The following is a 13,334-nucleotide window of genomic DNA, read 5'->3' as shown; positions in this document are numbered from 1 at the left end:
TCTTTGTCCTTGAAACCAGGCACCTCGGGGTCTTTTCTCTCCGTTCCATACCCTATATATCCCGTTTCCAAATAAGTTGAATAAGGCCGCGTGCCTTAATCGATAATACCGCCGGCCTGGAATTGCATTAATCCATCCGTCGCGTCAAAATTGCCAGTTTGACTTAACCGGGGCTGCCAGGTTCCCGGCTAACACCGACTTAGGAGTTGCTCAATGAGATACTGTTACTTGTACACACGTTGTAGCTACTAATCGTTTGCCAGCCCCGGCTACCGTACCTGGAAACTCCTGGATTCCTGGACTACATTTTCGTCTCCTGTCCACATCGTCTCGTAGGTGCTCGCTGCAGGCGTAGAGACGTATTGAAAAATCTTCAACATGTCCGTAGAATGGGTGTTCGTGCTCCCGCACCCCGTTCCTTCCGTAACACTGGCCAACTTGCCTTTACTCCAGTCACGGACTCGGTGGTGACCTCGCTTTTATAATCAATTCTCTTCCTCTATGCAGGAAATTAGTGAATACCGAATAGTGAAATTAAAGACTTTTATGCGAAGGCAGCACTACTTGATTTAAATCGCCTTTGAATTCGCTGAATCGGGATTTCTCAAGTTGACATTTCAACGTTTTAGGAGCTACCCTTATTTTTTCTTGCGACATTTTCCATTTCGCAGATTCGACAGTTAACGGGTGAATTCAAAGTCACTTTTACATCTGCAATAGAAGGAAAAAGTAGCTAAGTATAATTCTTAGTTCAAGGAAGTGATTCTGCACACTCTTATAGTCATTTACACTTGGAGAAAAATCAACTTGGTATTGACTATTTAAGATTAAGAACAATCTACTCTGATTAATTTAAACAAATATCTCTCAGCGTAAGGCATCAGTGATACAATGTCGAGTTTTATATATATCTTACCATAAACAGTCAGATCGAAGTTCACAAAAAGCACTAATTTTGCTGTAGCAATTATCTACAGTCAAAATCTTCGTGGTTCAGGTATACCAGAGAATATTAATTAACATGTACCTTCCACATAGAAACCGTTTCGGTACGTTCGTTTTTTTGGTGCAAGATTGCCAAAATATCTAGAACTGCTTCGAGACACTAGTTATTCTCATAAAATTTAGAATGGTCTAGTACATACTTACTAAGGAAGAAAATGGAAAGCCGAAATGCATATAAACATCACTTGCGTGACTTTCACTGAAGTGGCGTGAAGTTACGTTGGATTAATTGCAAATTATTGTATATATGACGCGTCGTGGCATAACGAGGGAAAACAACAATACTGAGTGAAAATATCCCAGCGTAAGAGAGTTACAGGCATTCGCGCGGCAATCCGGAAACCGTGAACTCGGTTCCGGAACCCAACCGCCAAGAATATACCGGCTAAATAACTCTGTTTATCTACCGGATTGCACGAAACTCTGGATGGTCGCACAGCGTGTATGCGGCTTGAGAAATCGCTAATTCTTACCTGCGCGGACCTACCGCTACGTAACTCTGCATCATCTACCGGTGATAAATTGGCACTCCAGATACACCGAGCACACCACTTAGAAAAGCGAAGCCTGTGATCTGCGCCTTCCATTCTGCATGGAAATCCCGACTTTTAAACAACGCTGAGTGTTTGCCTGGTCAAAGGTGCGGTATTCAGCCCTGCAAACGTTTGGCTAGTGCGGTAGGAACGCATCAAACATGCAGAAATGTTTTACGCAATTTTTTGCATTCACTTTACCGATGCCTCGAGAATTACCGGCGGACTGTTGAAGCGTGGTTTAAAGAGCGAAAAATAAGTTCTTGGTCAAACAAACCGCCACTGTCGTTACCAACAAGTTCAGTCCATTAGCTCTGTAAATTAGCAAATAAGCTATTACATCTACCTCAGCAGGGGCTTGGCATTGTCGCTTGTGGATTCCCGACTGGTTGTAAGAATACCGCCAGCGGACCTTGACTCAAAGATTGTTGTATTTTTTACGTAATTTTTCCAAGTTTCTCTTGGAGTGTAATGTGGTGGTCAACGTCGTAGTTGCGAATAATTCGAAACTCGATTACGTCCGATTACGAAACATGAATAGCGATAAGTGTGGACTGGTTGCATAATGGGAAGAGGAGGCACCTGCCGAAACTTTGAGAACAATTGAGCAAACATCACTGTGTTCACCCATGTTCTTCTGTACACGACTACAAACTTGTGTGTCACAGTCTTTTTGGGATCAGAATAGCTGGTGGTAGAGTTTGGTAACTTCGTAATGTTTGCTCAGTACTACAAACTGGCTTCGTGGGCTTCGTCCGAAGCAGGTTGGTATTGATTTCTATCTTCTATAAGTAAATTCAATTTGTTTTCTTTTTTTGATCCTATTCTTGGCAGGCTGTCAGTTTTTGGCAAGCCATACGGCTCGTGGGAGAACGGTAAATATACACCTGAACACGTTATCGGATCTAGGCATCGAACATTTGCATTAAACAAACACCATGAGACGACGGCGATGATTTATAAGCAAGGCTCTATCGAGTGGATTGATACAATCACTTTGGACAGGCTGGATTGTATAACTTCATAAGCAAGTTGAATTATCGATTTACTATTTGTAGCACTTGCGCCAGAGAGCAAATACTCTGACATAATGAATAGTAATATTCTGTACAACATGTCGACGAAGAGCCACGGGCCTAACTTCTGTCAAAGTCATCCTCCATTGAGTTTTGTGATCCGTTGTTTCTTCGGCTTTTACTACTGACAAGGAGTGGCAAAATGGTAAAGAGCTTTAATATCGGGTTAGTCAGTGACTGAATGTACATCCAGAGTCGAATAATAGTCGAATGATAACCGGGCAATCAACCAACTCCTGGTTCCAATTGATCCAGAAATGCTATTGCTATTCTGCGGAAAAGTTTTTGAGCGCCATCTGCTGCCCGCAGGTCCTTTACCGAGTAGATCGCCTCGGCTCTCTTCCGTATAATTGTAAGACACATGGCTGTTGACTCAGTGCTTCTTTCTGACTTTACATTTATTTGATGGAGACTCGCTGCCTTTGCAGTAATTATTGTCAGACAGGCTTGAAAGTTTTTTTGATCTTTCCTTTCTTTTTCTCTCTCTCTTATACTTTGCTCGAAGCGTAACTGAGCAAAAACGTTTGAAAGTCTACCCTAGAATCATCCCGCCTTACACGGGATTAGTCAGATCGGTCAATGAACCATTACTTAAAATCCTCTCTTAAGTCGTGACACGCGATGAGCTAGAGAACGTCTTCTCATTCATATCGGCTTTAAACGGTACAATCAACTGGATTCGCCACTTGTGTGCGTGTCATTGTACCTTCGTCTCACCTTCCATCTTTCGAATTGTGAGCCGTTACCGGTTTTGAATAAACTCTTATAGTTTCTCTCTCCTCTGGGTCTCTCAATGACGTATTAGACAGCCGGAATTTTCTCGTTCCTCAAACTGATCCATTTTGGATTTCATTCATACAGTGCTCGATTTGTTTAACTATATTCATTTCCACCAACGACGTGTACAAAAAGTGGCCATTTTGGACTTCCATTCTACAAATTAATCCTGTGGATAGATTTGTGATTCAGACTTCCCTCAGTGGCATCCCATAGTCGTAGAACACCTTGAAGATATTGCAGATATGAATTCATTACAGTTCAGTAAAAAACACAGTACACTTTCTTCAAATGACCCTCAACACCAAAGTTATCCACCCAGTGACGAGCGACAAGGTAGCTGATGAGTCAAAACGTCTATTTTGAATAGAAAAAAACACTATAAGTACATGAACCATAAGTATTACGCGCGGTCCACTACATGGACAAATCTAAGGTCTCGGGAAGAACTATACTGGTAAAACGGAACGCGTGCGCGTAGGTAAGTGCTGAGTACGTAGGATGGTCGGTGAACGGGTCGTCCAGAGGCTCGTCGATCAGCTGTTGGCGCGTGCAGGAGGATGGCCGAGGAGCCAACCGAAGAGGAGGATCGCTGTCGAGGCACGTTGGACCGGAGTCGATGAGAAGATCGCGGGACCTGAAGCGCCGATCCGGGGGGCTGAACGGAGGACCAAAAAAGGAGCGGTTGGACCGGGTCGGGGACATTCTGAACCATTCTGAGGTAAGGTATCCCCAGTCAGCCGAAGACGCCGGATAACGAGTCGCATAATTAAAGAGACAGAGGCGTCGCGTCGCCGTATTGAGATCAGGAATAATGCTAGCCTAGATATTTTAGATTAAAAGACATAACACTGTAACCTAGAGCTTCATCCTGTTAGAAGATTCCAGTAAACCGAGAGCGTGTGCGACGCAGGCAGCCACTGGACCCTCTGGAATAGTCGACGCACTCCAGCCGATTACTGGCTCGCCAAATCGGCTATCAGCTCTCGAATGTTCAGCGGTTAGACTGCCGTTCGTAACAAGATGGGTCAGTTGCCAATTTCACTGTTCCGGTGAGCCACTCTCTCTGTTTTCCAAGTACCGGACAAAGTCGTTTTTTAATTCCTTGGCGCGGATTCGTGGTGCGCTGGAGAACTGGGCTGGTATCAGACAAATGAAGTCTGGTTATGTGGAATGAGCATGTCAATTCATCCTCTGTATCACGTGTTCGTGGATTACCGAAGTTGTACCTGCGATTCGGAAGATACCAAGGCAGACAAGACATTTGATCTGTCCTAGGAGGGTACAAAATACACATACTTAAATACTGCGTGATGCACGGCTGATATCTTTGCCTATGGTGATTGCATCTATCTCCCATGTGTATTAGCACAGGATTGGAAGCTACGGTCGAGTCACCTCAAGTGCGTACTTAACCATATTTTCGTTGAGTCGCAGTACTGAGTAGCCTTGTTGCAAAGAACACTTATCGCACAGAGTTCAGAAAGTATTTGGTTTGATGTAACCGATTAGCGCCTCATCAGCGCTACGCGTTTAGTTCCAAAATGATACGTAACATTCAGTAAACATTATACAACTAAAGAGGAGTGTTGAAAACGTAGACACTTTCATTTTTGATCGAAATTTCTAAGGTGGTTGTAGTACTCATCAATGAAAGAATCGACTTTACTGCACTCACGTCAATCCTTAGTGACATAGTATTTTTAAATCATTTATTGATAAGGAAACGCAACGGATATTTTCAGATACGAAGTTGTGCATTTCCACAGGACAGTTACCTAGTAAGGTTCACCTTGCTTGCGCCAAACAGAATTGTCGCTATTAATGGCTTACCACATCAATAAAGTCGTAGATACGTGGGCGCCGCTGATGTCATCCTTAGTTGCATTGGTCCTCAAGCAGGCCCTTCTACATATGTATGCCAATCCATTCTATCAAGTCAACGCTGCAATTTGTTTACAGGCTTGTGTACTGCTCTGACGTTTGTTACAAGTAAGAATCTAGATGAGGAGTAGTGGCACCTCAACAAATTTTCAGGTTTTCCTCTAATAAGGCTGAGTATTAATTCACTCCGTGGTTCCCCTCCGCATAAATTGAGTCGTAGAACAGGAAGAGGTGGCCCACTTTTGGGCAATCGTAGTTGTCTTACTTTTCGTAGTCGTGCGATGATCGTGGCAACGAGGCGTTCAGCTGTGGGCACCGGGTGAATAAATTAGACCGAGAAGAGGGGAGTAAAAAAGCAAAGTTCTAGGAGGAGGGAAATGCAGATTTCCCCTTTAACGAGCTAGACCTGCCACACATCAGCCTTGCAGGTTCACTGAGCAATTTCCCTGAGATTCCTCGGCCGTTTTCTTTCCATATCGGAACACCCGCACCCATATCGCTGGCCGCACTTTGCCTGGGCGTAAGTCAAGTCGTCTGTAATACTCTTATTATTTGCCTGGTTCGAAAGGAGAGACTCTCTCGTTCCCGATTTGCATAAGTACGTCTCGAGACTTGAGAGTCGTTCGACTATTTGGAGGTAAGATTCCTAAGCAGCATCCAGCGCAAGTCTGCCGGTCTATCCCACGTTGTCTTGGGAAGGTAATCCAGATCTGGACGCGGGATAGCCGAGGATAATGCGTCAAGGCAGCTACGAGAAATTGTTGAAATGTTTTGCATAAACAGTAGTTGCACACCACGGTCCATACCTACAACTGATTGCATGGGAAGTGCAGTTGCGTATAAGGAAATAGTGAAATTCACTCGCGGAGCTCCGGTTCACATAACCATCAGGAGAGTTTATCAAAGTTAAGGTATCCTTATTCGTGACCAACCTTAAAGGAATCCCCGGTCTTAGCGGGTGGTGCTCGAAGTAGGTACTCGGTTTGTTTTAGTAATCGAACCCCTGCACTCGAGTGTATGAAGTCATGCTCGATAAGTGGGAAATGAAGCATGTTAAGGTATGAAACAAAAAAAAAAATTCAAACCGGAAGATCTTGACTTTACCGTTGATTTTATGTCACTAACTGATGCCGACCTTCATTTTTTAATTAAGGAAATTGTTTCTATAGCATGAAAACTGTTCAATAAGGCACCTAGTTTTCTTTTCATCTAGCACCGGGTATAATTCTAACAGCAATTTGAATAATAATTCTAGCTTCTAATTACTTTTCTTATTTTTTGACTATCAAATTCAAATGTTTGGTTATTCAATAACAAAATTGCGCTATCCTTTATCATTAGAATATTCACAATTGATGGATACCAAATAATAATATATATATAAATAATATCTCAAAATTGTTTCCACTTGCGAGCTTAATCATTAATCGTCATAATTATGTTATAGAATGTAAGCCATGAATACGGAAATTCAAAACTCCCTTATCAATGCGTCGATAAAATGACACGAATAAAACATTAATAAATATAAAATTTCCAAGTTGGAATGCTCATAATTCAGATATTTTTTTAAATTAGGTGGTAGTCTCCCTCGAATTTCACAACCCGTGACAGAAACCAGGGATCCTTTTGCCTCACCTTATTTTCCTCGTCAGGAAATGGCTTCGGAACTGACTCATCGCTTTCAAATTGCGAATTAAACGCGTATCCAACTATACAGATATTTTCTTTTCAACGATCCAGTTCGGATCGAGGGATAAAATTTGGAGAACTCGAACATCGCCGACCGGCAACGATTATCCATGAGGCGTGGCCAGGACACTCGTCGACTCACGTCCTGCCGTTAGGGCTTCAAAGGAAGCGTTGAGCAGTTTCGTGCCGAGGTTAAAAGTAGCCGATAAGTCCTTTTTCCCGGGAACCCATCGTCCCGTGGGATTGGTTTGGGCCAGGTAGCAGAATCAGGTACGAATAGCCTGTCGAAAATAGCATTTTCACTTGAATCGTGTTTTATGTCTCCCGTCTGATAGCCATGAGATTTATTTTACCTCTCCGGTATAATCCGTTCGAGCTATTCCCCTAATTCGTGATGCTTGAAACAAGAGTGAAGCCATCCCTTCGATCGCTATTTCAAGCCCCTTCAAATTCCCATGCGGCTCTGCTGCGTTGGGGCAACCCTAAAGTGCCAGGCAACCCCCAAATCGACACCCCCTATCCAAATCTCACCCTGCACACCGACGTACGACACACGCATGTGAACCGCCTGCATCTCTTTTCCATTCAAACAGCTGTCGTCCTTTATTCTTCTCTTTCTTTTCACGTCTTCACCTCTCTCTCTGCCTCTCCCTCTCTCTTCCGCCCTTCGCTATACCGCGTTTGTAACGCGCGGTCCACCAACGTTGAGACTAGCTGACCAACCGGTTCTCAACACTCTGATTACACTCCTCTCGCGTTATTAGACTGGTCTCGGGGCTCTTGAAGATGGGATTTCTTCTTCGCATCTTTCGCTGGGTTTTTAACTCCAAGTAGAGAAGCGGATTTATAACGAGAGAGTACTACTGCAATTTGCCTCGTCTTCAGAGCTTAAGATTCGATTTTTTTGAAAACCGATGATCATCCGTCAACTATCCCTAAGGATTCAGCAAAAGTGCATCATAAAACGTTAAACACGTTAGTTCGTTAATTCCAAGGTGTCAAAACTACCCCTAAGGCTTGGATGATGTGAATATTTGTTCGTGAAACCAATCACAGATTTTTCACCATCATGACAGACAACGGTATGAGCAGTACAATATTTCCCACTCGAAAATCACATTCATTATGTTCTGGATGTACTGTGGGGTGATTTTGCCCCTTTAACGGACCGAATTGGCATCTGAAAAAACATACGTGTCCAGAATTATACGACGTACAACAACAAGTCAACAAGAAAAATAAAATCGGTAAGGTACATCTCAGGTACCTTCCTAATTGCAGTTAGTAGTTAGGAGATTCAGGCGATTGGAACGCGGAGTCCTTCGGGAGAAGCCATGAAGTGCACGGCATGGCCAGCATCCAGCATCCAGCGTACGTCTGGTGGACCGCGGACACGATCGCAGGAGGGAGAGTCGTCGGGATCCGGGCGTCCTCTGAGACAGTCGAGACTCGAGTTGGGGCCGGCGGGCAGCCAATGCCGCCAGTTTGTTGGCTCCCTCCGCTGAGCGGCTGTTCCCGTCGCCGAAGCCGAAGTCCTCCGACTCTCGAATGCCGCTCTGTCGCCGCCGTTCGCAGTTCCTCCGGCCTTCCATGCGTTTAGTATGACGCCGACAATCGGACCGCCTGCACCTGTCGCGCTGTCTCCTCGCGGAAAAACCACATTCAGGAACGAGTCGTGGATTATTCTGTCCATCGCTGGCTGGTGTCGTTTCTTCGATTTTCCCAGGATCCAGTTTTATTCCTGGATTTCAATCGAGACCGAGTCGGAATTCCGGGTGGCTTGAGGTACACTTACTTTTGGGAAAATACCAATCGGACGGAAATTTTCGGTGTGCATTTTCGCATTCCCAGTTACAAGTGAATTTCACGTGTGCTTATACAGTGATAAAGTTTTAGATTCAATACATTAATATACATACATACGTACAAGTAGAAGTACGAAACTTTGGCAAATTTATATGACCGTTTATTGTAAGAAGAGTTTATCACTGTCGAAGAGTGCAGCGACATGTCGCTTTACCAGCTTGGATATTAAACACTTTGACTGGTGAGTCTTTAACGAATCGAATACAATTAGTCGACGCTACGTTTTTCGGGGACTATAAAACTCTATTTTCTATTACCAAAAATAATGTGAAATTTTTATTCGTATTCAAGAAACGCAAATTGAGTGTGTCTTGTTCCTCCTAGAATAGTATTTTTTTTGTAAGCCACTCGTGGGTGAATACTGAATATAGTAAGCGAAGTTGGGTGATCGTAGAGCTGATTTTCCCTTTCTCATTCAGCAAATTCAAGTGTCGTAAAATGTTACGTAAGCCGGAGTCGATCCTTTCAATTAACAGTTTGAGGTGTAATTGTGCAATGATACAACCGTTCGGATCTAACCGCTTCGTCGAACTGTTTTATATACCTATAGCTTCTGACAGGCAAAGGAATAAAACGATTAATCTCAATTCATCGTGCGGCAAGGACATAACTTTGCTGCACTAGTCACTAGAGCAATAAAATTATTGAGGTAACGGCGTTGTTATAACTCAGTCATTAACTGCACTTCTTATCGCAATCGACACGAATTCGCATAGCGCGATTTTATTCTCGCTTGAGGATGTTAAATGGGCTTCGCAGTGAAAGATCCGCCGTAATTTCTTTTCAACTCAAATGATTATCAATTGAAAATTGAAAATAAATTACTATCGTGATGTCGCCTGAATGTAGACGACGGCACCTGAGAATACCTGGATAAAAGAAGCCGATGAAAGGGCCACGCAAAAACCGGAGACGTCGGCCGTGAATCCAGAATGTACTCTACGTCATCAGCTGTGACTTCCAATAGTAAGATGCGTGGAGTCTAGTGCTGCTCCGAGCTGTTCCTGGCTTTTTAGACTGCTCTGCGAGCACTAATGGGACTGCGATAATCGACACTATTTCGAAAATATAGATATACATGTTATTAGAGAGAAATGACTCTGCGATTCACGATTATAGTCGAGGTTATTTAAAAATAAACCATCGATGTCTTTCAATGGAAAAAATGATTTTTTTTAAATACTGAACTGTTGGAACGTTTCGTTGCAACGACAAAGTAATTTTTCAAGTCATTAAGAATAAAATTATTTTAACCAAATTTGTTGAGTATTCATGCGACCTATCAAACGATATTATTTTTTTTTTGCTATCAGGTAATTTACCGCTACCTCTTACACCGTTGATAGGACGAATTTCAAGTGATTTAATTGACCAGGAATTCGGATACGGTAATAGCCATGTAGAAATATCTATGCGTTGAATCGCATGCGCATAACCGAAAAAGAAAATGCAGGCAGTACGCAGTACTAAGATCGATAGGGTTGGTTTTAAAATCTTGTCCGACCAGATAGAGATCCGCATCTCATAAACATCGCAAAAGGATGAGTAATTCGTTTAGTGATATTTACGAAACGCTTACAGCTGGTCCTAAAGTACGTCCATATAGTCCAGTGTGAATAAATATGGGATAATTGCGGGTATATGTGATAGTTAGTGCTCAGTTCAGTCGACTAATTTGTCCTACATCAAGATAGGCAATCCCTGAAGCTGCGGTCCGTGAGACGCTGGACATCCTATCTCGAGATGATCGTCTATAGTAGGGGAGCAATGGCTCGGTCTAGTCCTACTGTGCGCCTCGCAATTAGCTCGTAATTTCATTTGATTCATTAGCCACGGATCCACCGGCGCCGTGAAGCTGGAAAAATATAACAACTTTGTCCTGGACTTTCACGGTGCTGCTCGAGGGGAGGGAACTCATCGATCCAGATATCTCCTGGGTTTATAAAAACATGGGGAAGTTGGCTGGGTTTCAAGAAAGTGATCTAACCGTTGCAAAGCTAAGAAAAAGTAAGACTTCAGTCTAGTAACTGCGGAAGACGTCGTTGCAGTCTGTGAAGGTCCAAAGAAACGAAATTTCATTCTGATGGATAGAAGCAAACATGTTTCATTGAATATTCAGTGAAGCAGCTAAATCTGAACGGCACTAGACCCAGCGACTAATCCATGTCTATAACCTAAAGTAAACAAACTACATATTTTCCAAATCTAGTGTCACGAGTAATTGCGTAGGCGGGGAGGTAATAATCATGAATAGGCGAAACCGAGGCGTGCCAGAAAGTTAAGGTGGAATCAATCAGCTGGTTACCTTGGCAATTGATTTGGTGTCCATATGGGCGCGTACAGCATACGTTGTATACTCAGAAAACCGTTAAAAATGATCACCGCTTCCCAAATCACATATCTACATCCGATTTCTCCCACCTATCGGCGCAAGTATTTATGTACATATAGTTCTGTATCGCGAGTTTATAAAACGTCAAGCAATCGTCTCACGATGTGACAAGCCAGCAATTGCAGACGCGTCCTACGTAACCCGCAGCGGTACCTCGATATAACGCGTTATTGCCTCTATACGGTCAAGGCAGACCTGAACCGCTGAAGAAACCTGATGGAAACGAGACCAAGTGTCGCAGCGATCGTCTACGTACGTAGTTATCTACCTATATATACGGGATTTTCTAAATAATTATAAATAATTGTGTAGTCAGTCATGAAAAAGCTCACAGTAAACGTGGTGTGATCCATATACGTGGTCAATTTGAGCCGGTGCGTAACAAGCAGACGGCAATATCGATGCACTCACCCAGTTTCAATCCGATCGGAAGTTGATCGGCTGCAACGAGCTACCATTATTTCGAGTATTTGAAAGTTTCAATTAAAATGGCAGATAGGCCACGTCACTCACACTGACCGGTTAACCATTTGGTCCATGTGTTCCACGTGAACACGAGGCGACACTACGTCTGCAGCACCCTCGCAGTTTCTCCGGAATCGATCACGTCCTGAATTCTAAATTGGGTTGAATGGAGATGAGCGCAAAGAGTGTCGGGCAATAAGAAAATTTGAAATCACAACTTTTGATGCTACACGTTGCCGATCCCTGACCGCCAACCTTGTTGACGTCGTGTTCTTAGTCTAATTTCACGCTTCTGGTATCTACCTGTATTTCTTCCGGACTTAGCTGCTCTTTTTGTGTACTTCTTTCTGTGCGCGGATAATACTCGGTTTGATGCCAAAACTAATCGTCGTGAGCGATCTACTCGACCTCAGTGACGGCCTAACCAGTTTAGATTAGCTAGCCGGAAACATGGTGGTCTTGACTCTTCGAGGTCGGAACCATTTTCAATTGTCTAAAAGACGAAGGAGGAATCGAGAACGAATATTACCGAAGTTTGTTTTCTTCACCTGTTTACGTACAATTTGACTGTAAAATTTTCCAACGGTTGAAGATGCTCCCAGCCGACGTATCCAAAATCATATTTCCAAACCTCAAACAAATTTTTAAATAAATTTATTGTTGAGATACTGTATGATGAATATTGTGTAAATTGTTGCTGACCTAGGATCTTCCAAGTAAATGAAGCTCGTGAAAATATCCACAAATCTGAAAAATCTTTTCTGATCCTATATTTATACATTTTATATACATGTATGTCCAGAATTCCTTATTACAGGTACCTCAGAAATAGTTAAGGGGCCGACGCGACGTCGAGATTAAGATCTTAGGCGCCTGTGTTTGGAGATATATCTACCGCGTTCTAAAAAGGAATAGAGTTCAAAGCCTCAATAAATTACAGTGAGAAATACATTTTTTAACGTTGACTCATTTTCTTTGCCCTCCAAACGATGGGGAATCTTTCATACTTTGAATGCACTGGATGAATGTTCTTCATTGAGAGTTATATTTTTCCGCTTAGCCGCAGGTACTATTGGCCAATAATTATTACACTCAGGTTGGTCTCGTATGCCAGGAATCTCGAATTAATAGGTATTCCGTAACAGAAAAGACATTTCATTTTGGAGGGGGTGAATAAATTTACGAAACACATGTGTGCAGATCGACATTTATATGATCATGTGTGTATACCGCCGGCTATAACGGAAGTTTTCTTATTTAAACTATTGAAAAAGAAATAAGAATGATTATTTATACCCTGATTAGAATTCGGAACAGGTTTTCTTTTCATCGATATCGAGTTTATCCATCATTTGTATAAGTTATCGGTATGATTGGCTGTATAATTATTTCATCACAAGTCTAAGATACGTGTATAAATTCTCACTAGCTCAAACCGTAAGTGGGTACTGCACAGAATAATGCATGGAAGCAAAATGATATTGTGTGTCGAAAAATTGCTTGTTCAAAAGTAAAAGTATACTGTAGCATTTTTTACACACGTTCACCGACAAAGGCAGCTGCGGTCCATTTATGCATCAGGCAGTTTTTGGGCTCCGGTCCTTAATGATAGCTTTGACGTACCTACCGATATTCGGTTTGAAA

The 13,334-nt window shown here is 42.7% G+C and overlaps 2 protein-coding genes across 4 annotated transcripts in view; one reads left to right on the top strand and one right to left on the bottom strand.

Moving 5' to 3' along the window:
* Positions 1-8,455: 8,455 nt before the first annotated feature.
* The window catches only part of LOC124411484, a 61,312-nt gene continuing 56,433 nt past the window's right edge, over positions 8,456-13,334 (top strand). Inside the window, exon 1 of one of the 3 annotated variants that reach the window (XM_046890626.1) lies at positions 8,456-8,752. The gene's annotated coding sequence lies outside the window, so the exon portion shown is untranslated. Of the gene's footprint in view, positions 9,015-13,334 lie in introns of all 3 variants that reach the window. The other 2 variants (XM_046890616.1, XM_046890635.1) reach the window with 2 other exon arrangements.
* Positions 10,514-12,311, bottom strand: LOC124416242. The gene is made up of 3 exons (XM_046897171.1): positions 12,251-12,311; positions 11,921-12,071; positions 10,514-10,688 (listed from the first exon to the last, which is right to left on the bottom strand). Exons 1-3 carry the CDS (start codon positions 12,309-12,311, stop codon positions 10,514-10,516), a joined length of 387 nt encoding a protein of 128 aa, XP_046753127.1.

Source organism: Diprion similis, chromosome 2, assembly GCF_021155765.1.
Source record: "Diprion similis isolate iyDipSimi1 chromosome 2, iyDipSimi1.1, whole genome shotgun sequence".
NCBI lineage: Eukaryota > Metazoa > Arthropoda > Insecta > Hymenoptera > Diprionidae > Diprion > Diprion similis.
The sequence above is the reverse complement of the archived record's forward strand: the minus strand, read 5'-3'. Positions and strand labels throughout refer to the sequence as shown.